The 26,192-nt window shown below is 39.3% G+C and overlaps 1 protein-coding gene across 1 annotated transcript; it reads left to right on the top strand.

The window, feature by feature from the left end:
* Window positions 1-249: 249 nt before the first annotated feature.
* Window positions 250-25,892, top strand: WARS1 (tryptophanyl-tRNA synthetase 1). The gene is made up of 11 exons (XM_082485319.1): window positions 250-263; window positions 6,368-6,581; window positions 7,682-7,889; window positions 13,881-13,989; window positions 14,895-15,014; window positions 15,606-15,788; window positions 17,066-17,166; window positions 18,410-18,522; window positions 19,624-19,797; window positions 22,790-22,930; window positions 24,112-25,892. Exons 2-11 carry the CDS (start codon window positions 6,468-6,470, stop codon window positions 24,268-24,270), a joined length of 1,422 nt encoding a protein of 473 aa, XP_082341445.1. The 5' UTR covers window positions 250-263; window positions 6,368-6,467; the 3' UTR covers window positions 24,271-25,892.
* Window positions 25,893-26,192: the final 300 nt, after the last annotated feature.

Genomic DNA, 26,192 nt, shown 5'->3' on the forward strand with positions numbered 1-26,192 from the left:
GTGTGTCACCCCCTTCCCGCAGGCACCGCGTGTTGTGAAGGGAAGGGGTCAGGCCGCGGCTGGCTGGGCGCGCTGGAGCCCTTCTCCCACCTCTGCAGGAGATGTGGAGGGTTCTTGGTTGGGCTGGTCGCTGTATGTGGAGGGAGGACGGGGAGAAAAAATGGTTCCGGGGGGGTGTGTTTCCCAGCCGGGAGGCGCAAGCGCCGTGCAGGTTGGGGGGGTGATGCAATGGCAGGGACAGGGGAGTGCTGAGGAGAGCTGAGGTGAGCCGGGTCGGGCTGGGCAAGGCAAGGCAGGGCCTCGGCGAGCGGGTGAGGGCCGGTCTGGGGATGGGACCTCGGTGGGAGACCCTAGTGGGCAGGAGAGGGGCTGGTCGGGCGGTTATTGCTGCCCCCGTGGTGGGTGTGGGGGGTCCTCTTCTTCCCTCCTTTGCCAGACGTAGATGCTCTTGAGGGATTTTCTTCCTCCGCTGTATCGCCAAGGCGTCGGGAGAGAAAGCCCCTTTTCCCTGGGCAACGGTGGAGGTGGTGGTGGGAGTCCAGGCCGCTGGGACAGGCGGCCCAGGCCGGGGAGGGCAGAGCTGTTGGGTACCTTTGCCGGGCCGGGCAGGCCGGTGGCCGGGGAGCGTGGAGGGCTCCGGCGTTGGAAATGTCACCTTGCTCGTTAGTTCTCTGCATAACCGTTCCCGCACAAGAGCGAAGCTCTTAACCGCTGTCGTATAGTAAAGATTCATATTGGACTTTCTTCAGGGGAGAGTGGTTGAGTGGTCATATTATCATCTCAGGGAATCATCTTGCACACTTTAATTGTGTTTTCATACGTAAATTGGTGATTACCATGACTGGGAAGGTAGGTCTACTACGAAATGCAGCCTGTGTTGGATTCCTTCTCAAGGCTTGTTTCACATGACATCTATGTGCACGCTACCTGCTTTAATTTCACTTTTCATTTTTTTGTTTTATTTCCAGGATGCAAAACAGTAAGTGCTGTCAGACTTAAAATCACGTTCTTTCATTAGTTCATGAAAATTTTGGGGGGACTTCTGTATTACTGTTGTCTGGAAGTCATGATGTACCTTGATGCAACGTTTGTCATAAAAGAGCTCTTTTTAACATCATGCGAAAAGAGTTTCTTTTCAAAAATCTTCTTCGATTCTCAGGTCTCTAACTTAGCAAATCAGATAGCAAACAGTGAAAATGATCTTAGATCTGTGATTGCCATCCAACTGGAAAGAGAGGAGAATACAGTTGTTTTCTGATACCAATGTCGAGGATCACTTTTGAGCTTGGTCGCATGATGATTTAATATTCTGAAACAGTCACAAAAGCAGTACCTGTTACAACTTACCATGCATTGCATAGATAGAAAAGGCACACAATTCGTGGTTTTCAGGTTCACACCGTGAAACTAAGACTTTTAAGTTCATCTTAGACTCTGGTCCTAAATGTCCTGGTAGTCTATTCTCAAGTTCCCGTGTATCATTTTTTCCTCCAAATCTGTTTGCCTATGGTATCTAATGTGCCTGAGACTGTTAGTTTTCATGACATCAATAAGAAAGCAAGAAAAAATGTCCTGATGAAATGCAGGATATCCAGATGTTTCTTTTAAATGGTTCACAATTACATTTATGAATTTCAAAATATAAAGACCTGTGTTCCATATTATTGAATTCCTGGCTTGAATTCTACCAGCAAATAAGGACAGTACCGAAATAAATAGAGATAAGTTTTAGGTAGCAGTCAATATCTTTTGCATTCTATAATCATAATATCCTCATCTCTTGTTGCAGTGACAAGATTACTTTTGCTACTTCTTAATGAAAATGCACCTTCATTTGGGATTCTTTGCTCAGCTTAAATCCATAATAGTCCAAACTTTTTAAAGAAGCTTTCTATTTTATCGCTCTCCAGTATGTTTACTCAGTTTCAGCTGTGATATTTCAGCCTTTCTGAACGGAGGCGATCTATCAGTAAGAATGTATGTTCAGGAATTAAGTTAGAACACCAAATCGCAATTTGTTCTACACCAAAGAATAATTCTTGTTTACCTTTTTCTGTTTTGTAAAATTTGAAGCAAGTAAATATAACTGGCATATTCCTACAGAAAGAGGATGTGTTAATATTCATAAACATTTTCTAATAGGAATTTACCATATCCAAACAAGTCATCTCCAAACACGCTGAGGAACAGGAAGTTATTGGAAGTGGTCAACATGGATTTACCAAGGGTAAATCATGCTTGACCAATCTGATAGCTTTCTGTGATGTTATAACTGGTTGGCTGGATGAGGGGAGAGTCGTAGATGTCATCTGCCTTGACTTTGGCAAGGCTTTTGACACTGTCTCCCATGACATCCTCATTAGGAAGCTGAGGAAGTATGGGCTAGATGAGGTGACAATGAGGTGGATTGAGAGTTGGCTGTGGGACAGAACTCAGAGGGTTGTGATCAGCGGCACAGAGTCTAGTTGGAGGCCTGTAACCAGTGGTGTCCCCCAGGGGTCAATACTCGGTCCAATTTTGTTTAATATATTCATTAATGACCTGGATGAGGGGACAGAGTGTATCCTCAGCAAGTTTGCTGATGATACCAAACTGGGTGGGGTGGCCATGCTGCCATCCAGCGTGACCTGGACAGGCTGGAGAGCTGGGCAGAGAAGAACCTAATGAGGTTCAACAAAAGCAAGTGCAAGGTCCTGCACCTGGGGGGGAAGAATGCTAGGCACCAGTAGAGGTTACGGGTGGACCTGCTGGGAAGTAACTCTGAGGAGAAGGATCTGGGGGTCCTAGTAGACAGTAAATTATCCATGAGCCAGCAATGTGCCCTTGTTGCCAAAAAGGCCAATGGAATCCTGGGCTGCATAGGGAAGAGTGTGGCCAGTAGGTCGAGGGAGGTCATTCTCCCCCTCTACTCTGCACTGGTGAGGCCACAACTGGAATACTGTGTCCAGTTTTGGGCTCCCCAGTTCAAGAGGGACAGGGAACTGCTGGAGTGAGTCCAGCGAAGGGCAACTAAGATGATTAAGGGCTTGGAGCATCTCCCTTATGAGGAAAGGCTGAGAGAGCTGGGACTCTTTAGCCTGGAGAAGAGAAGGCTGAGGGGAGACCTTATTATGGCGTACAAGTATCTAAAGGGTGGGTTGAAGGAGGATGGAGCCAGGCTCTTTTCAATGGTTCCCAGTGACAGGACGAGGGGCAATGGGCACAAGTTAGAACATGGGAAGTTCCGTTCAAATACATGGAAAAACATCTTTACGGTTCAGGTGACAGAGCACTGGAACAGGCTGCCCAGGGAGGTTGTGGAGTCCCCTTCTCTGGAGATTTTCAAGACCAACCTGGATGCAGTCCTGAGTAATGTGCTCTGGGCAATCCTGCTTTGGCAGGGGAGTTGGACTAGATGATCTCTAGAGGTCCCTTCCAACTCTGAAAACTCCGTGATTCCATGATATAGATTTTCTTTTCCAGTTAAAATATGTTGTGGCCATGAAAAAGACGAAAACACTAGTATCTAAACAAAAGGATGTAAGTAAATTGTAGGAATACATCAGAGAACTATATGATATACTTCAAATTACCTCTTTAAAATAACACTGTCAAACTGCAAATAATCAAGCTTGAAGGGATTGAGATTAGATTAAAAACCAAAGTATTACTGATAATACGTTAGTCAGTCATATTTTTTTAGTCAGTTAGGTAATCTAAGTATGGTATCAGTGTTAACAGACTAAATACATTCAATTAGCAAGTGGCTGTATACACTCTCAGCTTTCTCAGGGTATTGAACCAAAGCTGAAATCTGGGAATATTGCAGCTGTGTGACAAACAAAACTTTAGTGATAGATACATTTTGGTAACCAGCAAGTTACCAAAGCAACCTCCTAAAGTTTTCTGGGCAGGTGAAGGCTTTTTACAGCGGCAGTTTAAATATACACTATATAAATATAACCAAGGTCGTGATTGGGCTGATTATTTTGTAGAAGGCTTTGAAACAGTGCTGAACAGCTAATGCAACTATTATAAGCTTTAGTTTCTTCTTTCTTAATTCTGGGAAAAGGGAGCCAAATGAACATGTTTTTTATTAACAGCTTTCATGATTCCCTGCACTTACATCTGTATCTTGTAAACTTAATCTATTTGTGCTCCACGCATAGCAGTGGATCAGTAATACACGGTGGGGTCTCTCCAGAGAGACATAGTCCTTTGCAAGTCAGTAGGACTTTACATGGGCACAGAGTTCTTCCTTCATGGACATGAGTAGAGCATGACAGAAAATGCTTAGGGTGAATGCTGTGTTTCCAACGTACCGCTGCTTGCAATGTGGTATGAAGTTAATTTACTCTTTCAACGTGCATTGCATTTGTCACTATCACATCTGAATACAGTGCATGTAAAATAAGCATCACTTTATGATTAAGATGACATCACTTTCCTCAAATGAAAAAGCTGTGCAATAGCTTGGGTGATTGCATAAATCAACCACATCAGATTATGAGGCAGCACTTTACAACCCTGGGCAAATTGCAATGATAGTTTTCACAGAAAATTTACTTTTCCCTCAGTTCAGTTTTGTCATTAGGACCTGCACTGTTAACTCATTTTAACAGCCTCAGGTTTTATGAAATTCTTTTGTAATTCTCTACGTGCTTCTCTGTGTACCTTGTTACTGTGGCATGTTCATCCCAAATGGATTCATTTGACATAGTTGCAGTTTCATTTACAATGTTGTTTTTCCGACAGACAGTGTCCTCCTTACCCCTTTTTAACACTTCCTTTTTTCTAAGCAAATATGGCAAGCTCACTATAACCAGGACCATAATGGTTTTAAAACTCTCTTCCCGTATCATGTTAATGCTTATTTATCCTCAGTTCTGCATATTTAAACAGCACAGTGTTTGAATTTTTACAAAAAAAAAAAAACTGATTCAGAGCATATGTACTTCTAAAGATCTTGTCATTTTGTACAGAGAGCTGCTGAGCATGAATAATTTTTGAAAATAAGGATTTCTTAAAATAAGGAATTCTGCCTTTGCAGTTGAAATGAGTTTTCACTCATGGCAGGCTGATAACAGATTCACCAGACTTCTCAGACATCAGTAAAATTATTTTTAGATCAGAGAGTATCTGAAGAGAATTTATCAGGTAATTTTAGAAAAATTAGAGGAAGAAATTGCTGGGGTAGCATGAATTGCTGTGCCACCTTTATGGGACAGGAGCTTTCCTGCGTTGGAAACTACAAAATGATATTCAGTGTATTCATTAAAAATAAGTACAGCAGAGATTCTTTATAACACATTTTAGACTATAACTAATGGGACAAAGATCAACATACTTCTGATGTAGAGTGAAAATAACCTTACTGATTTTAATGCATTTGGTAACAAAAACTGTATGCTTACTTAGCATTTTAACAGCATTATTTAACTTTCTGTACTGTCAATGTACTGTACACTATGCAGTTGTAGTTTTCCTAAGTCTTGATTATTATTAATTTAAAAAAAAAAAAAAACAAACAGATTGCTAAGGAACTTTTAAATAATGTTATTGTTAATATATACAACATATACAATATAACTCTATATACAATATAGATGTTACCCTGGGAGAGAAGCCCATTTGTCATAGAATGGGTGTGCTCTGTGCTAGGAAGCTCCAGTGATCAAGGTATATGTTGGACATAAGACTGCTGTGTTATTATTCCCGGCCATCTCATCATTGCCAGCCATCTCCTAGGTTTATTATTCCTACATACTGCTGAGTCACAAATAGTTCCTTAAATTTACAACCTATTGCTTACCCAAAGATTGATTGTTCTTTAGAAAGTGGCATTTCTTGCTCATCATCAGTATGTTTTGTAACCTCTGGAGCAAAGCAGGAAAGAAGATGACTAAGTTTTTCTCTTGTGTGTCTTTCTTTGAGCTGAAATACTATATTACATATATTAAGACAAAATTCCATATGATAGTTATAAAAAGCTCATTATCATTCAGAATTTGACAGGGTATCAAGTAGTATAAAAGCTAACTAATCGGAAATCAGATAACCTCTACGAACTGTTCTGAGATGCTCTGAATCGTTCATATATTTAATTACTTTTACTTTTGTCAGGAGTTTGACTTTGAAAAGGTGTTCTAGTGTTAAATGAGATACGTAGACAAACAACAGGAATAGCGATCTCTAAATTTATTTGGTACTCTTGTCAGTCTCAGTCCATTTCTGTATGAAACTGCAGCTCACTGTGTTAATGTCTCCGCTTTTATCAATCTGATCTGAATAGAATTAGGTATGAGGTCAGTTTTTATATTCTTATTCTCTTCATCTAATCTTAAAGATATACACAAAAGAATAAAACACACTGTTTTTTGCCCTACAGTTCTCCTTGTTGCTGCTGTTTTGAATCTACAAGCCGAAGAATTGGAAGACGTTAAATTTAGTTGAATCGTAAATAAACAGACCTTTTGCAGTCTGGCAAAATGGCTGATAGTCCGAACTGTGATTTGAAATCTCTGAGTCCGCTTCAGCTGTTTGAAAGAGTAACTGAACAAGGAGAGAAAGTCAGAGCGCTGAAAGCAGGAAAAGCACCAAAGGTATTTCCGTTTCATGTTTTGAACCCCTCATTTTTCAAGTTCGGTCTGTCTTTAATAGCGCTGAAGAATGTGATTGTCCTGAGCTCTATTTTGTATTGCAGTAAGAAAAAAATTTTCTCAAAAGATGTTTATGTCCATTTTGTGAACTGTGGACATACCTGGAGCAAGGTAGTCATTAGCAAGAGCAAAGTTGTTGCTCCTGAAGTAAGAACAGAGAGTTGTAGGCCTAGAGGTCTGCTTCAGCTGGTTGCCATGATACATTATGCGATCCAAGGTATTTGGTTTTCAAGTGAAATTCGTATCACTTGTCTTCTGCCGTGGATTTATCTTTGTTAAAATGTCTCTCTCCTTGCATTATTATACACATCAGCAAATACGTCTTCCTGTAACTGTACTGACAGTCCCTGCTTAATGTCCCTTGAGTAATTTTGTAATTTGCCATTAATTTCAAGTTCCCTATTCTGTCATCACGATGTTGGCAAAAAGAGCTCAGTTTTAATATGGGCTCTCTTAGTGTATTGTCTGTGGGAGCAAGCCTTGAAAACTGGGAGTCAAATAAAGTGTTGATCTATTTAGTGCTTGCATGAGATGTTGCAATACCTTTGTCTTAAAAAGGTCATGACAATGAAAGGTGTAAAGAACTTTTTGGTCTAGTTTGTCTTCAAGTCTGTCAATGAATTGTAATGAATAAATTATTTTAAAGTGAGCCACTAAAAGCATTGTAAAGTAAATTAGATAATAATTTATATTATATTTATCGATCTTAGGAATTTGTGCTTGAAATGTTAAGCTTGTTATACTTCTGAAAAGGAGGCAAGCTTTTTTTTTTTTTTCCTCAGGAAGAAATTGAAAAGTGCTTTAAATATCTTGGCAGTGATGATGCTCTGAATTCGGCCAGTTGGGAAACGGTCACCTGCTATTTGTTTTTCTTTTACCTTTGGTAGTGGTGCTGCAAACATGTAAATAAAGGTTTAGAGTTTATGAATAATGCAATTCTAGTCAAAGCATGGATGCAGGATTTTGAAGGGTTGGGACATCAATGTAATTGTCTATCTTAAGTCAAGTCAAAGTCAGACAGCTTTTTTTTTTTCCTTATTCAGGATGAAATTGATGCAGCAGTGAGGATGCTATTGTCATTAAAACTGTCATATAAAACAACAACAGGGCAAGATTATCAGGCAGGCCTGCCTCCAAGAGATCTTGTATTAATAAACAATGGTACAACTAAAGAAGAGGATGAGGATTTTGTGGACCCCTGGACTGTGCAGACATCCAATGCTAAAGGCGTGGATTATGACAAACTCATAGGTATAACCCTTTCTTCACTGCTACTAAGAAATTTATGTCAAGTGATCCTAATGACCACAACACCAGCAAGGGATCATAACAAATCCTGATCAAAACCATCACAGATATTATTTAATTTATGTCTAATCAGCATTCACATATCTAAAGAATTTGCTGTAGGAATTGAAAATGACCCAGGCAGGGATCTCCTATGGAAGACTTAAATACTTTGCAAATAACTTTTCAGTTTAAGATAAAAGCTTTACTTACAGTTTGTTTTTTGGCATAAGAGCTGTTATTAGAATTATGTTAATGAAGACATGAGTGTGATTGAGTATCTGCGTCTTCTGTAGCTGTGATGCAGAACAGCTAGAGCCTACAGCATTCTGACCAGGCTGTAGTATTCCTCATACCGTCTCTCCACTTCTGCCTCGACTTCCAAATTAGGGAGAGCAGGGGTGATACAAAATCAATGCAGAAATCTGTAAGTATAATGTCTCCTTCACAAGACACACTATCAAACAGCCAAGTACAGGCTGGGTTAAAAAAATGAAATTTATTCAAAAAATATGCATGTAATGGAAAGTATTTTAGACAGGGATGTTACAAAACTTGCAAAGTTTTGTAATTTAAGAAACAGGGCTTATTTTCCTTGTCTGTTTTACAATCCACTTTTTATAGTGTTTGAGTCTTACCTAGAAACAGATGAGGACCGTTAATTATTTTTTACTAATATTGCTTTTTTAAACTATTGTCAATCTTCATATTTAGTACCTCAGTGAAAATTCTCTAGCAGTTGTACATTGCTGGTGTCTGCTTAGCAGCTTGTTTCTCACAATAGAGCATATACCCTTATGTATCAGTAGCCATATATTTGCTTTTGGGAGGTCAGTTGCTAGCATCAGCATTCTTTTAATTCAGTGTGATGTTATTGTATAATCGTGTTAAATGTACGTGCGTATTGGCTTCATCTGCAGAAGGTAATAGGAGAAAGAAAATGTTGGAAAGGCAGAAGTGTGCAAAGAAAGAGATATGTTGGTGGAGGAGAAGGAGGAAAGATAACTGTTAGAATCTAGAAATGGACAAGATCTCTCATCATGTTGTTGCTTGTGTAGGAGGTATGGAGAAAGTCTTTTGTTTTCTTTGGGGGGGGATTCAAAGTCTTGTAGAAAAGTGGGAAGGGTACAATATTTGTGTTGGCACCATCTCAAGGGCTTTCCAAGAGAAACTAGCATGACTTCACTATAAATCAATTTTCTAAAGCCATGCTAAAGCCTAACAGCAATGTCCCTTTTTCCAGTAACTGTGTATGTGTGTGTATATGTATGACCTTTTGATCTACCCTGCGGTGGTGGGTTAGTCTGAAGGGTTTTTGCTTATTCACAGTGCTACCAGATTGGGGAATTTGGTGGATGAGTCAATTTGCTTGTTCTAAGTGATGTGTTGGAAATTTTTCAGAGAAGAATACTAGCTAGCCCCTTCAGGAAGTGAAAAAGTTGCTGCCTGTTATTGATAAACTTTCTCCTCTTCCTTCCTCTTTTAAAAATAATAATAAAAAGTATTATCCAAAAACTTGACATCTGATAGCTCTTACACTAGAGGAAATTTTTGTGCCGTCTATAATCTGTTTATATACTAGTTGTACCAGAGGAAGTTGCCAGTGTGTGTTTACTCAAACATAGAATAAATTAAAGTGCCAAAAGTACTATGTAATTGAAAGGGATATTCTTCTCAAATGATTGTCCTAGGCATGCACTTAAGTGCATGGTTACACAACAAAACAGCTTGAAGATATTCTGGGAAGCAAGGTTCTGTTCGCTAAGTACTAGACATGAACATCCCTAGAGAATTTTTTTTGGTTTGACCACAAGCAAGGAGCAGAGGGATGAATGAGCAAGAGCTTTGTAGGCTAACCATTCTGATACTTCAGTGAGCTGAACATTGCAAGTGATACAAAATGGTTGAAGTAGGTGAGAATCTTTGGAGATCATCTAATCAACCCCCCTACTCAAAGCAGGGTCAACTAGAGCAGGTTGCTCCGGATGTTGTCCAGTAGGATTTTTATTATCTCCAGGGGTGGAGATCCCATGACCTCCCTGAAGAACCTGTTCTGATATTTGACCATGCGCACAATATGAAGGTTTTTCTTATGTATAAATGGAATTTCCTGTATTTCAAATTGTGCCTGTTGCCTCTTGTCCCTTCACTGGGCATCACTGAGAAAAGTCTGGTGCTGTTTTCTTTACTCCCCCCCCACTTCCCCTAATCGGCTATTTATGCGCATTGATAATATCCCTCCTGAGCCTCCTCTTCCCCAAGCTCAGCAATCCCAGCTCTCTCAACCTCTTCTTGTATGACAGATGATCTAAGCCCTTCATCTTCATGGTCCTTTGCTGGATTCACTTTAGTATGTCATGTCCTTCTTACACTGGAGCCCAGTACTGGACCTAATGCTCCAGATGAGTACAAGCAAGGATCACCTCCCTCAGCCTTCTGGCAGTGCTGTTCCTTATGCAGCTCATAAGGCTGTTGACCTTCCACGGAATGCATTGCTGGTTTATGTTCAATTCCTTGTCTACCAGGACCCTAGGACCCCAAGGTCCTTCTCTACCAAGCTGCTTTCCAGCCAGTTGCCCCCCTGCCTGTACCAGCGTACGGAGTTGTTCCTCCCCAGATGCAGGACTTTGCATTCCCTTGTGTTCAACTTCATGAGATTCTTGTCAGCCCATTTCTCCAGCCTGCTGAGGTCCCTCTAAATGGCAACACAACAATCTATTGTTATCAGCTACCCCTCCCAGTATTGTTTCATCTTCGAACTTACTAAGCGTGTACTCTGTCCCATCACACACATCATTAATGAAGAGGTTGGCCCCAGTATCACCCCCCTGGGGTACACAAATAATGTTCAGCTCCAGCTAGACTTCCTGCTGCTTGTCACAACCCTTTGAGCTTGGCAGTTCAGCCAGTTTTAAGTTCACCTTACTGTCCACTTATCTAGTCCAGGCTTCCTCAGTTATCTATGAGAATGAGATGGGAGACGGTGTCAAAAGCCTTACTAAAGTTGAGATAAACAATATCCACTGTTCTCGCCTCATCTACTAGGCTCATCATATAATCATAGAAGGCTGCTATGTTGGTCTGGCATGATTTCCCATTCATAATTCCATGCTGACTACTCTCAGTCACCTTAATGTCTTTAATAATGTTTGGGAATGGTTTCCAGGAATATTTGCTCCATCACGTGCCCAGAGTGAAGTGAGGCAGGGCAGCCTGTAGTCTCATGGTTCCTTCTCCTTGCACTTCTTCAAGGTAGCAGTGGCATTTGTTTTCTTCCAGCCCCCAGGAACATCTCCTAGTTGCTGTGACCGTTCAAAGATTATTGAGACTGACCTGGTCAGTAAAGTTACTGCATAACAAATAGTAGGTTATTAGTTTTCTATATGCAAATATAACACGGCAGTGGCAAAGAGGAAAAGTACACAATAAAATTTCAGCCAACGCAAATACACTTTTGAAAATGGCAGCTCTCAGGACTTCTTACGTACAGCGAGTTGAAAGCTGTCTTTTGGTAAAAGCTGGAACACTAGAGATCAAAAGCATCCTAGGAATTTTTAAAAGCTCGTTAAGGAGTGGAGACTGTGTCCTTGTCAGAAGCTGTTTAGGAAGGCAGATTCTTTGTGGATAGAGAGCCTAAAATGTTTTGAACGTCCGAATAAGAGGAAATAGGTAGGGAAAAATTATCCGATTTTTTAACAGGAAAGATGAAGATGGACAAAGAAAATGGATCTGTGCAGTCTGTGAATGTTTAATAAAATATTTAGGTATTTCCAGTGAGGTGTTCTATATATCAGAGAGCTTTTAATCACTTTCTATGACAGCATACAAATATTTCTAGGGTGGCTAGCCTCAATTAGTCTGGGGCATTCTCATGTTTTCTGTTTCTGTAAGATTACCCTCTTAGCAGTTGCTATTGTTCTGCTGAATCAAACATTTTCTGTTCATTTGATCTCTTTTTAGCATTCATTCAGATTATGATTACTTTGCCATTTTGTAATGCATTTTATTTGCTATGAAGAAATTAATTCAGTAATTAACGTTTGCTTAGGACAAGCAGATGCAGTAATGCTCAGAAAACATACAGATTAAAGTAGTGATTGCTGAATCATGTACCAGCATTTGTCTTTTTTAGTGATGTTTATTTTAATGGGTCAGTGCCTGGGGCCCAGTTCTTCCCTTTTATGATATCCTGCTTGGTTCACCTGGAATGAATGAACAGTTGTAAGCAGGAACTTGTTTCCCATTGGATGATGGTGCAGACCCCAAGCTGAGTGGTGCAGTTGACACAACTGAGGGAGGGGATGCCACCCAGAGGGACCTGGGCAGACTGGAGAAGTGGGCCCATGTGAACTTCATGAGGTTCAACAGGGCCAAGTACAGGGTACCCGGGTCAGGGCAACCCCTAGTGTCAATACAGGCTGGGGGATGAAGGGATTGAGAGCAGCCCTGCCAAGAAGGACTTGGAGCTACTGGTGGATGAGAAGTTGGGCATGAGCTGGCAATGTGTGCTAGCAGCCCAGAATGCCAACCGTATCCTGAGCTGCATCAGAAGTGTGGCCAGCAGGTCAAGGGAAGGGATTCTGCCCCTCTACTCCACTCTCCTGAGACCCCACCTGGAGTACTGCTTCAAGCACTGGGGACCCCAACATAAGAAGGACACGGACCTGTTGGAGCGAGTGCAGAGGAGGGCCATGAAGATGATCAGAGGGCTGGAGTACCTCTTCTATGAAGACAGGCTGAGAGAGTTGGGGTTGTTCAGCATGGAGAAGAGAAGGCTCCGAGGGAGACCTTCTTGCAGTCTTCCAGTACCTAAAGGGGTCCTACAGGAAAGATGGGGACAAACTTTTTAGCAGGGCCTGTTGCAATAGGACAAGGGATAATGGCTTTAAACTCAGAGGGAAGATTTAGACTAGATATAAGGAAGAAATTTTTTACAATGAGATGTTGAAACACTGGCACGGGTTGCCCAGAGAGGTGGTAGATGCCCCATCCCTGGAAACATTCAAGGTGAAGTTGGACAGGGCTCTGAGCAACCCGATGTAGTTGAAGATGTCCGTGCTTATTGCAGGGGGGTTTGGACTAGATGACATTTAAAGGTCACTTCCAACCCAAACTATTTTATGATTATATAGAATTAATAGTGCAAGTTGCTCTAATGTTGAATGGAGCAGAATAGTAGCAAAGAGTAGATTCTTGTCCAGATTTTTTCGATCAAGTCCAAATCATGGAGCATTGACCTGCTTATTAGGGTCCAAGAATCGGGATTGGAGCATAGGAAGCTTTGCTGAAGAATTAAGACTTCCCCACTTCAGTTTTATTTGGAGTAGGAAAAAGTACTGCTATTTCACTCTGTCAAAACCCTTTTTGAATGACTGCATCTGAAAATGTTGTTTTATTAATCAGTTGGTTTCCTAAACCACCAAGTAATAAGTCGTACTTGATTGCTGTGAAGAGTATTATGCACTACCTTTTCAAGCCTCTTGAGGGGAGCAGTGTCTGTAATCATATCCATATAAAAGAAGAACTAAGTTTGCAGAAGAGTGTTTGGGGTTGGAAAGTGAAAAACCGTGTGATCTGAGGGTGGAAAATTTAGACATCAAAAGAGGAGCATTCAGAGCCTCGCAGCCGTTTTTATCCTGTGACTTATAGAGGCCAAGTTATTGACCTAAATACGTTTCTTTGGAATGTGTTTTGTTCTGAATAGCAATACTTCTGCTATAAGGCAACTGCAGTTATAATCAGTCACAGATGGAACAATACTACAGATGGTGCGTAGAGTGGGTCTCCTAGCATACAGTTAGTATCAGAGGCCATTGCTGGGACTCCAGTCAAGGAGTCCTTTTTAATGTCCTTTTTAATCTAGGCTGCGTTGGTATGTTCTTGGTAATCCAAGATCTGTTGTAGCTATGCTATGCTTATTTTATTTTTTTTTTTTTTTGCATTTAATGATTATAGTTCGGTTTGGCAGCAGTAAAATTGACACTGATCTGATCAATCGAATAGAAAGAGCTATTGGGCAAAAACCTCACCGCTTTCTGCGTAGAGGAATCTTTTTTTCTCACAGGTGAGTTTTTCTTGTTTTAAAATTCACAAAAGTCCTATTAGGTAGACTTTCTGTGAGCATTATTGGGAGAAACGTATGGCTAGCAAAAGACCGTGTTCTTTTATACCAAGGTAAACCAGCTGTATCATTTGAAATAGCAATTACTGCAGGTTTCCCCTGGCAACATTTGAAACCCTTGGTTGCATCAGTTCCTGATGCATCCTCACTAATCCCAAACTGAAGAAATATATCCAGAGTCTTTGCTTTGTACAGGTTCCGTTTTGACTCTACGTTAGCAGCCAGACAAAGCAATTTGCCTAGCAGAGAGCTCCAGGGCACGTATGGTGTCACTGCTGATTTCAATAAGGGTCCACGTGGCCTGTGGACCTATGCATCTGTATTGTTTCGTAAAAAAGGCTCAGGCAATAATCTTAACCAGCAGCCTGCCAGTCATCTACACTGTTTAATTGTGAGCATGCATGGGCTTTTGGACTATGGCAGCTAGCACATTTCAAGTAAGTGCCTGAGCGTGATTGAGGGCATACCCTCCACCAGACACCATTCCAAGCTGGTTGTATGAACCTGTTTGGGAAATGATTTGCAGCTCTGTTTTATTGGGCCCTAGAAATTATTATCCAATTAAGCAGTTTCAAAAGTTTTACATTTTTTTATTTTAATTTAAATATTAAATTTAAAAATAATTTATAATTTAATTTTTCTTTGAGCTTTTTCATGGAGGCTGAAGGAGACACTTAAATTAGAAAAATGAACAAACAAAACGTTTTTGTTTCTAGGACACTTAACATACTGTATTTTATTTATAAATACATTTGGCTTTAAAAACTCTCAAATTTTGAATAGAAGCTTTTTGCTGTAGATGTTTCTTCCTAAAGAGTTGCATCATGTTTTCTCTGTTTTATCTTTAGAGATATGGACCAAATCCTTGATGCTTATGAAAATAAGAAGTCCTTTTACCTTTATACAGGCAGAGGACCGTCCTCTCAGGCAATGCATGTTGGTCATCTTATCCCATTTATATTCACGAAGTAAGTTATTTCTGCCATTTGTATTAATCAAAACATTTTTTTTCTAAGGAAATGTTAAGCCTGGTTTATGGACCTGCCAAAACGATACATTGCAAGGAGTTCTGTTTGTGAGGTGAATATTAAAGAACTTAACGCAATCTTACCTTTTCACTAAAATGATCATAATTCTTGCATCACCATAAAGCCCTCTTCTTTGCACTCTTAGCCCTATGGGACTCCTTAGAACTTTTGTTCTTCTTAAAAATAAGTTTGTGATGAGACTCAGTACAGTTACTCTATAATACAGTGCCTGCAGCAGCAGAACAAAGAGACGTTGGGCTCAAAAAGCTAAAAGTCTCTTTGAATTCTGTTTCCATTGCAAATTGTGACCACTGTCACATGTACAGGAAACACTAAGTGTGAGTCTTTTTTCAAGGTAAATTGTCATTATAATCTATTCTCTTCACAGAAGTGTAACTGCATATGCATACAAAGAAAAGAGAAGCAGACTTCTTTATATATTTTTGTTTGAATGTATAAAAATATTTTAGCTGCATGACTTACGTCTTCATTTTAACTTACTTTGAGATAAAATTTTTCTGCTTTTATTAGGTGGCTGCAAGAAGTATTTGATGTTCCCTTAGTTATACAGTTAACTGATGATGAGAAATACCTTTGGAAGGACCTGACAACTGAGAAGGCATATGAGTATGCTAGAGAAAATGCAAAAGATATCATTGCATGTGGTTTTGACATCAATAAAACCTTTATATTTTCTGATTTAGATTATTTGGGGTAAGTGTGAATTTCTTTAGGGCATTGTTATGAATAAACAGTGTCTGTATTTTCACTCCAGCTTTGACAGCCAGCAGTGTTTTAATAAATGTGTCTGAATTTGAGAGCTTCAAGAGAGGTTTTACAACTCAGTAATTTTTCTGCTGTCTTACATTTTATGTATATACTATTATCATTCTTCCGTATAACATATGAACAAATACTTGTGGGGGCAACGCTTAAATTTAAATTATCAAAAATCTATTAAACCAGCTACATTCTAAAAGTACCTAAACCACCAAGAAATCTCCAGATTGATTTGTTGAAGATGGTATCAAAACCTTTTGAGTTGTGTTTATACTTCATCGTCATTAACAAAAGGCATTTCAGCAACTTGTTGTAGTCAATTAATTTAATAATACAGCTTGAGACATTATTGTTTGAATTTTGAATAAAGTTTAAAGAAGATTGAAGAAAAATAAACTGCTATTGGAACTGCCTTCTCAGAAGCAAAACGTTTTATGGCAGAGTTCAGAACTGAAGTTGTGGGTTTTGTTTTCCGTGTGGGGTGATGAGCTTTCATAAAGTCTTGGGTGAGACAATATATGTTTTAGAGACAAACTGCAAAATGTAGGGCCCCCAGAATGTGGAGCCTACAAAGCAGTTTTTCCTCCTTTCACTTCCATGACTTTCCTGCCTTAGAAAAGTTGCATTAACACAGATCTGCCCTGTGGCTGAACAAGGGCAAAAAAGGAGTAAGTTGCTGAGCTATTTTTGATTTGGAAATGCTACTGCTGTATTTGGTGCCAGAGAAAGTCCAACCAGGGAACGTTGCCTGTAGAAAATGAGAATTTGGAGGACTTGAGCTACCATTCCTTTGGTGAACCACAGTGTCCTGTGTGAGATACACACTGGGGATACCAAGCAACATAGAAGACATGATCCATTCAGGTTACTTGAGTTCACAGAGAAGCATAAGGATAAGTAAACTTCAGGCTATGTGAGGCATTTTTGCACCATTTCCAAATCAAAATATTTCTGGGTCTTGACAGTTAATTGTGACAAAAAATGTTTGCAGTAAATGTTGGGTGGAGGGAAGAATAAATTAAACTTTCAAGGCATAAAATTCTTGTTTGTAAATAATTCTCTAATTACCTTCTCAATGGGCCACAAAGACCGAAACAGTGAGATTTAATCCTGCAGGTTTTTTGATAGTCTCAGCTTTTGGAGTGAAAGTTTCTACTCACACTTTTCTGCTCCTAACTTCTCTTTTTATTTTTCCACTTCCTTTTTCACAGGACAAGTACCGGCTTCTACAGAAACATCGTCAAAGTTCAGAAGCATGTTACATTTAACCAAGTGAAAGGAATCTTTGGCTTTACAGACAGTGATTGCATTGGTAGGAAATAGTACGAGTTACTCAAGTGATGCTTGCTTTCACTTTCTGTGGCACTATTTAAGTAATTATTTAAAGAGATTAGTATCTGCCACTCAGGAAACGGATAAGAAAAGCAAGAAGATCCATGTTTCTAGGCTGATTGTGAAATGGTGTTATTGAGGTTCCTTCAGTATAGGAAACACTTTACAGTGGAATTTCTAGCATGATGTGTATTGGTTGTGGCCTTAGTAACAGCGAAGTGCAAAACACCAACATTGAAGTGCCCAGGATATGGAAATTTTTTTAATTTTTTTTTAATATAGTGATTGCAACTATGGTTAATTATGCCTCCTAGAAATTTCCATGCCAAAATTATATAGAAGCTTTTCCCCTCAGAAACAGTTATATTAATACACAAACACATATACATATATGAAAAAGTTAAGAGGCACTCAAAAGCCTAATTATAAAGGTGCTGGGTAACTCTGTCTTCTGTTTACTTCACTGTGATTGCAGGTTTCTATCACATTAGCCAAAAAAAAATTCTGTCAAAGATGTCTTTAAAACCTTGGTGTTCCTGAGCACTAACATCATTCTTTGACCAGTAATTGGGCCAGTGACAGCTTTTCAGCCTTCACTGTAAACGCAGAACAGATTTCTACTTCAGTCTTAACAGTGCTCTAATAAAAGTTGGTATTGTGATAATGACTTCATTACATGTTTGGAAAAATCTGCTATTTGCTTTCTGTTCTGAGAGGATTTTGATCTGGGTAGCAGGTTTGTCACTATGTGATTAAAAAAGAAAACTAGGCACATCTGAGATGCTTCCCAAGTACAGCATGCATATAGTGATCATTCTAAGATCTTGGAGGGGAACTTGCCTGATAAGTAGGTCTATAGTCATTCTCTCGCAAAGAGAAAAAAACTGATCAGCTCAGAGTGATGATATAGTCAATTGTATTTCTGGGAAGGGTAGGTAGTTCGATGATGAAGAGAGTATGCACTGATGAACCTTTTCCAGAACCTTTGTGATCACAGCCTGCCTTTTTTCATTAGTTTCTGTGTTATTGAGGGGTTTTTGACATCATAGAAGGTAAAGATGAAAAAGTTTTGTCAGATAGGGCAACACTGCTTGATAAAGATAGATGTTGGTCTTCAGCTGAGAATCTGAGTGATTCACTTGTGCATTTTGTGTATTTCAAAGAGTTCTATTTATCATTGCTTATATTGGCTTCTCAGCTTTTACAAACATGTTGTTTTCTAGGAAAGATCAGCTTTCCTGCTATTCAGGCTGCTCCATCCTTCAGTTCATCGTTTCCACAGATCTTCAATGGCAAGGAGAACATTCAGTGTCTGATCCCGTGTGCTATCGATCAGGTAAGAAAATCATATTACTTTATTTGGTTTTCATGGATTTGTTTTTGTAATGTACCATTCAAACTTCATGGTGGTGTATCGAAACATCTGTAAAACATTCCCACAAGCATCTTTCTTGGGAAGAAGCTGGAAGAGATAAAAGGGTGTTGTGCACTGTCCTGACAAAGATGAAGGCTTAACCCAGCAATCATGTATTCATGCATTACTCATTCTTGCCAGTCTTGGATCTGTCTTGATCTCAACCCAGTTCGTAGTGAGCTGGCCCCTATGAAAGCAAAGGCAGTAAAATCTATGCAAAACTATCCTGAGATGGGGATAGGAAGAAACTTCTGGCCATCTCCATGGTAACTAGGACAAGATGGAATGAGCTTCACTTGCAGCACAAGAGATTTACGTTGAACCATAGGGAAAAACCTTCTATCACTAAGAATAAAAAAGCATTGAAGAAGTTTGCCAGAAAGGCTACAGAACCTTCATAATTCAGATCTATATAGAGAGGATGGAAGAACATTGGCTACAAATGACACTGGTAGCATCATTACTTTAAATAAGTATTGTTTCTAGGAATCAAATTCTGCACTGTCAGAATCTTTCGCTATTTTAGTCACAGGGAGTCACTGGAACATGATGTAATTATGTTCATCAGCCACAATATTATGTAGTAATATTATCACAGTTGGTTTAAATCAGATCAGCAGCACAGCACTGCCAGCTGGACCACTGACTTAATTCAGATTCTGTGCTGGTTGTTAAATGCTTTGGGAAGGGCATCCATCTCCATCTGCATCCATCTCCAGGCGTACTAAGCATAGTTTTCACAACTATTTGAAATCTTTGTAAATATGCCTATTAATGGATGGAATCGGGGTGTACAGCAAAACTATGGAAATAGAAAAGGCATTTTGTTTGTTTGTTCCTCTGGATGAACTGTATTGGAAGTAGGTTCTAGAACATTTTGTGGTTTGTTTCGGGGTTTTTGTGTTGGTTTTTTTTTTTTTTTTTCTTGAGACCACCTGTTAAGGTATGAACGATTCAGCACTAATTAGCTTTTAAATCACATTTTTCAACTTTATTCTGTGCTTTTGTTGATGCTTGTTCTAGGATCCTTATTTTAGAATGACCCGAGATGTAGCACCTAGAATCGGACAGCCTAAACCAGCCTTACTGCACTCAGTCTTCTTCCCAGCCCTGCAAGGAGCACAGACAAAAATGAGTGCTAGTGACCCAAACTCTTCCATCTTCCTCACTGATACACCGAAACAAATCAAGACAAAGGTAAGGACGTGCAAAACTTGAGAGCACAAAGCTTTTTAACAAAGAGTGGTGGTCCTCACAGTTACAATGGCAATTTTTTAACGTTTTCTTTGGACATATCTGCATCCTTTTTTCCATACACTTCATTGCAAAGGATCTTCAGCAATTGACCAAGTTATGCAAATTTAGCTAGACTATCAAGTCTTTTGCCTTGCCAACTTGTCTAACAGTACAAACATTAGCTAGAATAATGTGCAAAACATTGTGTTCGTTTGTCTGATATCTGCAGAGTAATGGTGTAGGAATAAAAGCTGTGGAGGCTCATGCTCTAAAAATAAATATTATGTTGCCATAGTTTTGAAATCTGGCAGCCCATGATGTAAATCAAATAAACAGCTCTTTCTCTTGACTGCCTCTCCATGCTGGGAGCACCAAGCGTCGCAGTGTTGGTTACAACACAGGTCAGACTTTTCCTGCTGCTTGGGGATCTGCTGCTGCCATGCACTCCTCCCTCCAATTCATGAGTAAATATTGTGTTGAATTTCACCTAAGTTTTAGAAGGAGTATTTTCTCCTATCTGAGTGTATTCCTAGTGCCCTTTATAGCTCAAAGGAAAGTCCCTCTTACTCAGTGTGGGATGATTTAGTTTAGCAAAAGTTCACCTGTGTTCTGGTATTTAAAAAAAATAAGAATCAGTCTTTGGAACAGGATTTATAGGCATGATAACCAGACATGAAATAAGTATCTGTCAAAACAAGAAAAAAGATGTATGTGTTGTTTCTGCTGGGTGGCCTTGGAATAATTCCCTTACGTTCTGAAGAATTTGAATTCTTCATGTGCTTGAATTATAATAATTCTAATTTTCTTGCACAGTTACACGGTTGCTTTTTAAAGAAGCTTATAATTTCAGAATAGAAGATACATGATTAGTGGTAATACTGGTAATATTCTTCCATTTTTTCTTGGCAAGTAGCTAGTAATCTGCAAAGAGATCAAAGAAGCCTTATGACTGATTAATAAGTCCTATTTCTGCTATCTTTGAACTAGTTGGAAAAATAACAAAATAATTCTAGCTACTTGGCAAATAAAGTTATAAAGAGAAAATTCTGAACATAATATAAAGTATTGAGTAATGGAGGACAAACTGAGATTTATTTCAGCTTATTAAGCCCATCAGAAAGTAGTCTTTATGGAAATATAGCTTAAGTGAAAGACCAAATATTATTATAGCCAATAAATAAAAAATTAGAGTAGGAAAGGTGACTTCCGGTGATGGATGAAGGTTAAAAAGAGAGTGCCACTGCTGCAGAAAAAAAAAAAAAAAAATTACTGCTTACAGCATTTTTCAGATCACTAGTACATTGCTCAGTAAGGAGGTTCAAAACTTACAGGTAATAAAAGATGAAAAGTTACTAGATACTGGGAAAGGCTGGGAAGCTTCTGGGAAAGGCTGGGAAGCTTCTGGGAAATCCAAGGAGGTGAATGGCAACGTTATAATAAACTATTCTTATTTCACCTATCAGTACCAAATTACAACTCAATTATTTACTTGTTTTCCTAGAAACTGTTATTTAGATTCTAAGTCTGTACTAATTCAGGGAAAATACCAGTGCATCGCTATAGATTGCATTGTAACCCTCAGTCAGTGAGTAGGTGGCAGAATATGTGAAAAATAAATTTGAGAGTAATATAGGAAACATTTTGTATAAAACAGTAATGTGCCTTCACCTGGCATATTGTATTTAATCCCTCTCACCTCAGTAAGAAGGCAAACTGTAGGGATGAGGGACATCATAGAGAAAGTTTCATACAAAGACTTTCAAAATCTAGTAAGGAGACAGGTAAGGGGAAGTGCAAAACAATATGTAAAACCTTAGTTTTGCAGTTACTGAGACAGCCATTCAGGCTGTCCTACAATGTAAGAATAGATGTAATGTGACAGATGGCAGTTTATCTTCTAAAGATATTCGTCAGTGCATCATTTTTGTATGTAATTTGTTGCCACAAGACATCATCTGTAACATGGTGGTTAGAAAGATTCAAAAAAGCACTAGACAGTCATACGGATAATAAGAATGTTCCAACATTGTAAATATATAGCAGTTCCTAGGTACCAGAACTAAAAAAAAAATAAAATTTGCTTCATATGCACATGTGTCTCTTGGCTGGTTGATGATGTTATCTGAAAAGATATGAAACCTCAGCTTATGGTTGAGAAAGATTATTTTTTTTTCCTGGAAATTTATTTACTTTGAATTTGTAGGAAGGTTAGCATCCTCTGAGCATTCTACCTGTGTAAATTTTTAAAATAGGTCGGTGGCTTCTGAATTTACTGGGAATGGGACTAGCAGGTAGATCTGTTCAGCAGTGCAGTTCATCTTCCCACAGGATGCTGTGCTTAAAAAGAGCAGGGGGGGAGACTCAGTGCGTATTCCATTTTTAGACTGAACAACCGGGCATTTGTCTTATTTTAGCTATTCTAGCCAGTTTTGTAATCTTTAACTCTGGTTTCTCTTCTTTTCCTTTTCCCTGAAAGAGGAAGAGACTAGTTTGTTCTCCAGTATTTCTTCAAAATTCTCCATGCCTTCTTCATATCTTTCAAAAGTAATTTCTTGATGGAGTGAATATCTCATTTTTTTTTCTTACATGAAGTACATTTCCCGTAAGCACAAATTCTATCCAACAGACAACAGCTTCAGCAAAAGGGACCTAAACCTTTTTTGACTGAATCTTGGGTGGATTATTTTTAAATTTTGCTTCATTTTTGCTCTGGTTATACAGTCTGGGGAGTATGTGTATAGCCATTCTTCCCTGCTGGCTTCTAATGACCTCTTTTTGCTTCCCTGCTTCAGTGCTGAGGCTCTGCATTAACTTGCCCCGCTCACCCTTCAGCTAGTCCTTAATATAGAATTTGGAGAATCACGATACACCTCTGTTTACAACATAGTAATCCAGAATTTAGTAATCCAGAATTTAGTAGAAATTATACCATAAAATCATTATGTTGTTTCAGATTAACAAACATGCCTTCTCGGGAGGCAGAGATACTATTGAAGAGCACAGGAAGTACGGAGGTAACTGTGACGTTGACGTGTCTTTTATGTACCTGACTTTCTTCCTAGAAGATGATGACAGGCTTGAACAACTGAAGCAGGTAAGTAGCCACGTTGAAGATAATATTATTCATTCCTCACTGTGAGGACAAAGCTGTAACTAATCCTCCTATGAACCTTCTCCAGGAACGTGTGTTGCTATTCTTGCATTCTCCATCCCTTACAAGTTTCAATATTAAGACTTCTGTCTCACAGGTCATTCTGTATCTTCTTTAAATAATGATGATGATGATGATGATGATAATTTCCCTAGTGTTTTCCTAAGGACCTCCAATACCGTAGGACGGTATCTTTTCAAATAAGTCCACCTTAGGATTAGTGTTGTTTTTAATTGTATAATATGCGCTGCCTGTTCCCTGTGTGCAAGGTACCTAAATGCTCTGCAAAACTGCAAAAGCTTATGTCAAAAGCTTGCTGTTTTTTTGGTTTTTCTTATCATCACAAGAAATATTAGGAACTGATTCACTGATCCCAAGCCAAAACTCCTTTATATATGTTGCCTTTTCGTTAAGCCTGTCTGGCAGACTTCTGTCCCTGGGGGTGGTAGTGTGACATTTCACTTCCTTCGATATATGACCATCATCAATACTAGGCAGTATGCGGTCTTTGGAAGGCAGTGTCTGTATTTGATAGTACCTGTGCCACACTGGTTTATCAGCTTTCCCCTGCTGGGAACAGTTACAACCTCTTCTCCAACCTTCTACTCTTTCCCACCAAGAGCAGTGTTGGATAGCTACTAATCCCCATACACACTGTGAATTACCAACTGTGAATATGACTTCTAGTATGAGCACAGATTTTGGCTGTCTTTAATCACATCAAATCCCAAACAAATGCAATTAGAGAAAAATATGAGAATTTGTAGCTTTTGTTGCAAAACCCGGGGTGACTGTTTATTTGAACTGGGGTTCTGGGGAGAAAAATTTGCAGTTTCCTGCAAATAATTACAGGATTTCCCAGTTAAATTCGTGTGAACGTAGCTTATTCAGTCCCTGTAACTTGTCACATACGAAATTGCCCAGCTGCCTTCATCTTTTAAGAGGCAGCAAGCAATTTTGGAAGTTACATTTTTCAGAGTGATACCACATGATCTTCTAAGGCGTGGGCTGATTTTTAAGACATCCAAATCTGTATTCGCTAGGGCCAGGCTTTGAATGAAATGCTCGTCACTGAGTCTTTTTCCATATAGCACCATATTTAGCAATCAACACTTTCTTGACAGGCATACACAAGTGGGGAATTGCTCACGGGGGAGCTGAAGAAGGTTCTTATTGAAACGTTGCAGCCCTTGATAGCAGCTCATCAAGAGAGACGGAAGCAGGTTACAGATGAAATGGTGAAGCAATTCATGACTCCACGGAAGCTGGCTTTTGAATTTTGAAGAAATGCATATGTAACTTACCACTTGATAAACCAAAACTGAGTAATTGTTGTCTTCTGTTGTATGTCATCACTCCCTAATTATGTACAGCCTGCAATCGGTGCTTTAAAAATACTGCTTTTAATGAGTTAATTGCCATGAACATCAGAGTACAGGAAAAGTTTAAAACAGGACTCGTATCTATTTAAAATCAGAATATACAAGACAGAATTGCCCAGTCTTGCAGAAAAGCATGTCTGTCAGCACAACACTGTATTTTATTGTATTTCATGTTGAAAATATAAATAAAACTTCCATTTTGATGATAAAGCCTAACTTGTAAATTGTTTCAGATATGTTGGTAAGAGGTCATATCTCAAACTAACAACTAGCTCCGTTTTTGTCCTGTGTACCTTGGTTTACTAGACTGCATTTCCTTTTGGGCTACTGGGAACATTCTTCACACAAAAAGATAGGGAATGTTACAAAGTAGATTGCACAGTGCCTCAGCCCTGGGGTCAACACAGAAAGAATGGAGATCTGTGAGCTGAACACGGGAGAAAGAATATCGGGCTGGTTTTGCTATCGTCTTCCTCTTTGACCTGGGGCAAGTCGCAGAAATCTCACCGCACTTTTGTTTCTGCAGCTATTTACCTGGTCTGACCGCCTCCGGACAGAGGAGGTTATCACAAGGCTATAAAGTTCCTTCATATTCTCAGGTGGAAGATAGTATAGAAATGCAAATTTTAGTTTCTAGTTGTAAAATGTTAAGTCACGCTGTGAAAATGAAGTCGCTGCTGGACGCAAGGATACTGTCGGTTCTGTTTTACTGCACCAAGTCATTTAAACTAGGGGTACTTATTTTAAGATGTATTCCAGTGAGAAAGTATACTTTATTAAAATACCTCGTGTAATATTTAATTACCTCCTTTCTTAAAAAGAAGTTCAGTGTCTCTGCTATGATTTATGGAAGAAAAATTCAAATTATTAGCGAATTTGTTATTAGCTAATTTGTTTTAATGTGTACGGTGCTGAATGCAAACTGTTAGATCTGTCTTGTATTTATACAGAATAGAAAGTTGCTAGCCCAGACATAGTCTTACCTACCACAAACAAATATACCTTTGATGATAACACCGGTGGGTATTGATGTGTGGTATTTGCAAATCATTAACAAATATAAGGAAGGCACTTGAATGAGATGCGAAAGATTTAAACTTTAACAGGTTTTGTACTGTGGGGCCTAGTGGTCATGTATCGACTGTAGCATTCTTTAAAAAAAAAAAAAAATTAAAAATCAAAAAAGCACTCTCTTAATCTGACTGTAAACCTTTGAAGTTAGCTGATTACACTTGGGTTGAGGGAGAAGTTTCAAGGGTGAGACTTCTCCCTGACTTCAGTAGACCTTGGATCAGCCTGTTAGGACATGAGAACGTGCCGAGCTGTTGGTGCCGCTGCCTTCCCGCCAGCAGCAGTTCTGTAACACAGCGCGCACGTCCTCTCCGGCGGTGGCCTTGCCTTTCCGAGCTGGAAATGCCGGTGTGCTGGGTTGTGTATGGAGTGCCCCTGTTAGTTTATGTTTGTGCAAGGAACCGAGGAAAGACTGAAGTGCAAGGCAAGTTTAGTCCTGTTGCATGCCTTTCAAATTTGTGCTGAAAACAGCGGTGCTTAGCTTTTCTCTTTTTCTTTACAGTTTACGTGAGCTGGCATCACTAATCTAATGCCATTGACTTTAATGTATTAAAGTAAATGTTTACCAGCGACTGTCTCTCTATAACCCACAGGTGTAGTATCTCAGTGCTAACAAGCGTTTAACAATCAGTAGAGAAGGTTTGGTTTGGTTTGGTTTTTAAGAAGTGGTGGAGCGATTCTTAGAGATGAAAAATAGCTTCTTAAATCCAGTAGGAAGTAAACTAATTCTTGGTTACTGTAGACTTTAATGA

This window comes from Vanellus vanellus, assembly GCF_965231255.1.
Source record: "Vanellus vanellus genome assembly, chromosome: 6".
NCBI lineage: Eukaryota > Metazoa > Chordata > Aves > Charadriiformes > Charadriidae > Vanellus > Vanellus vanellus.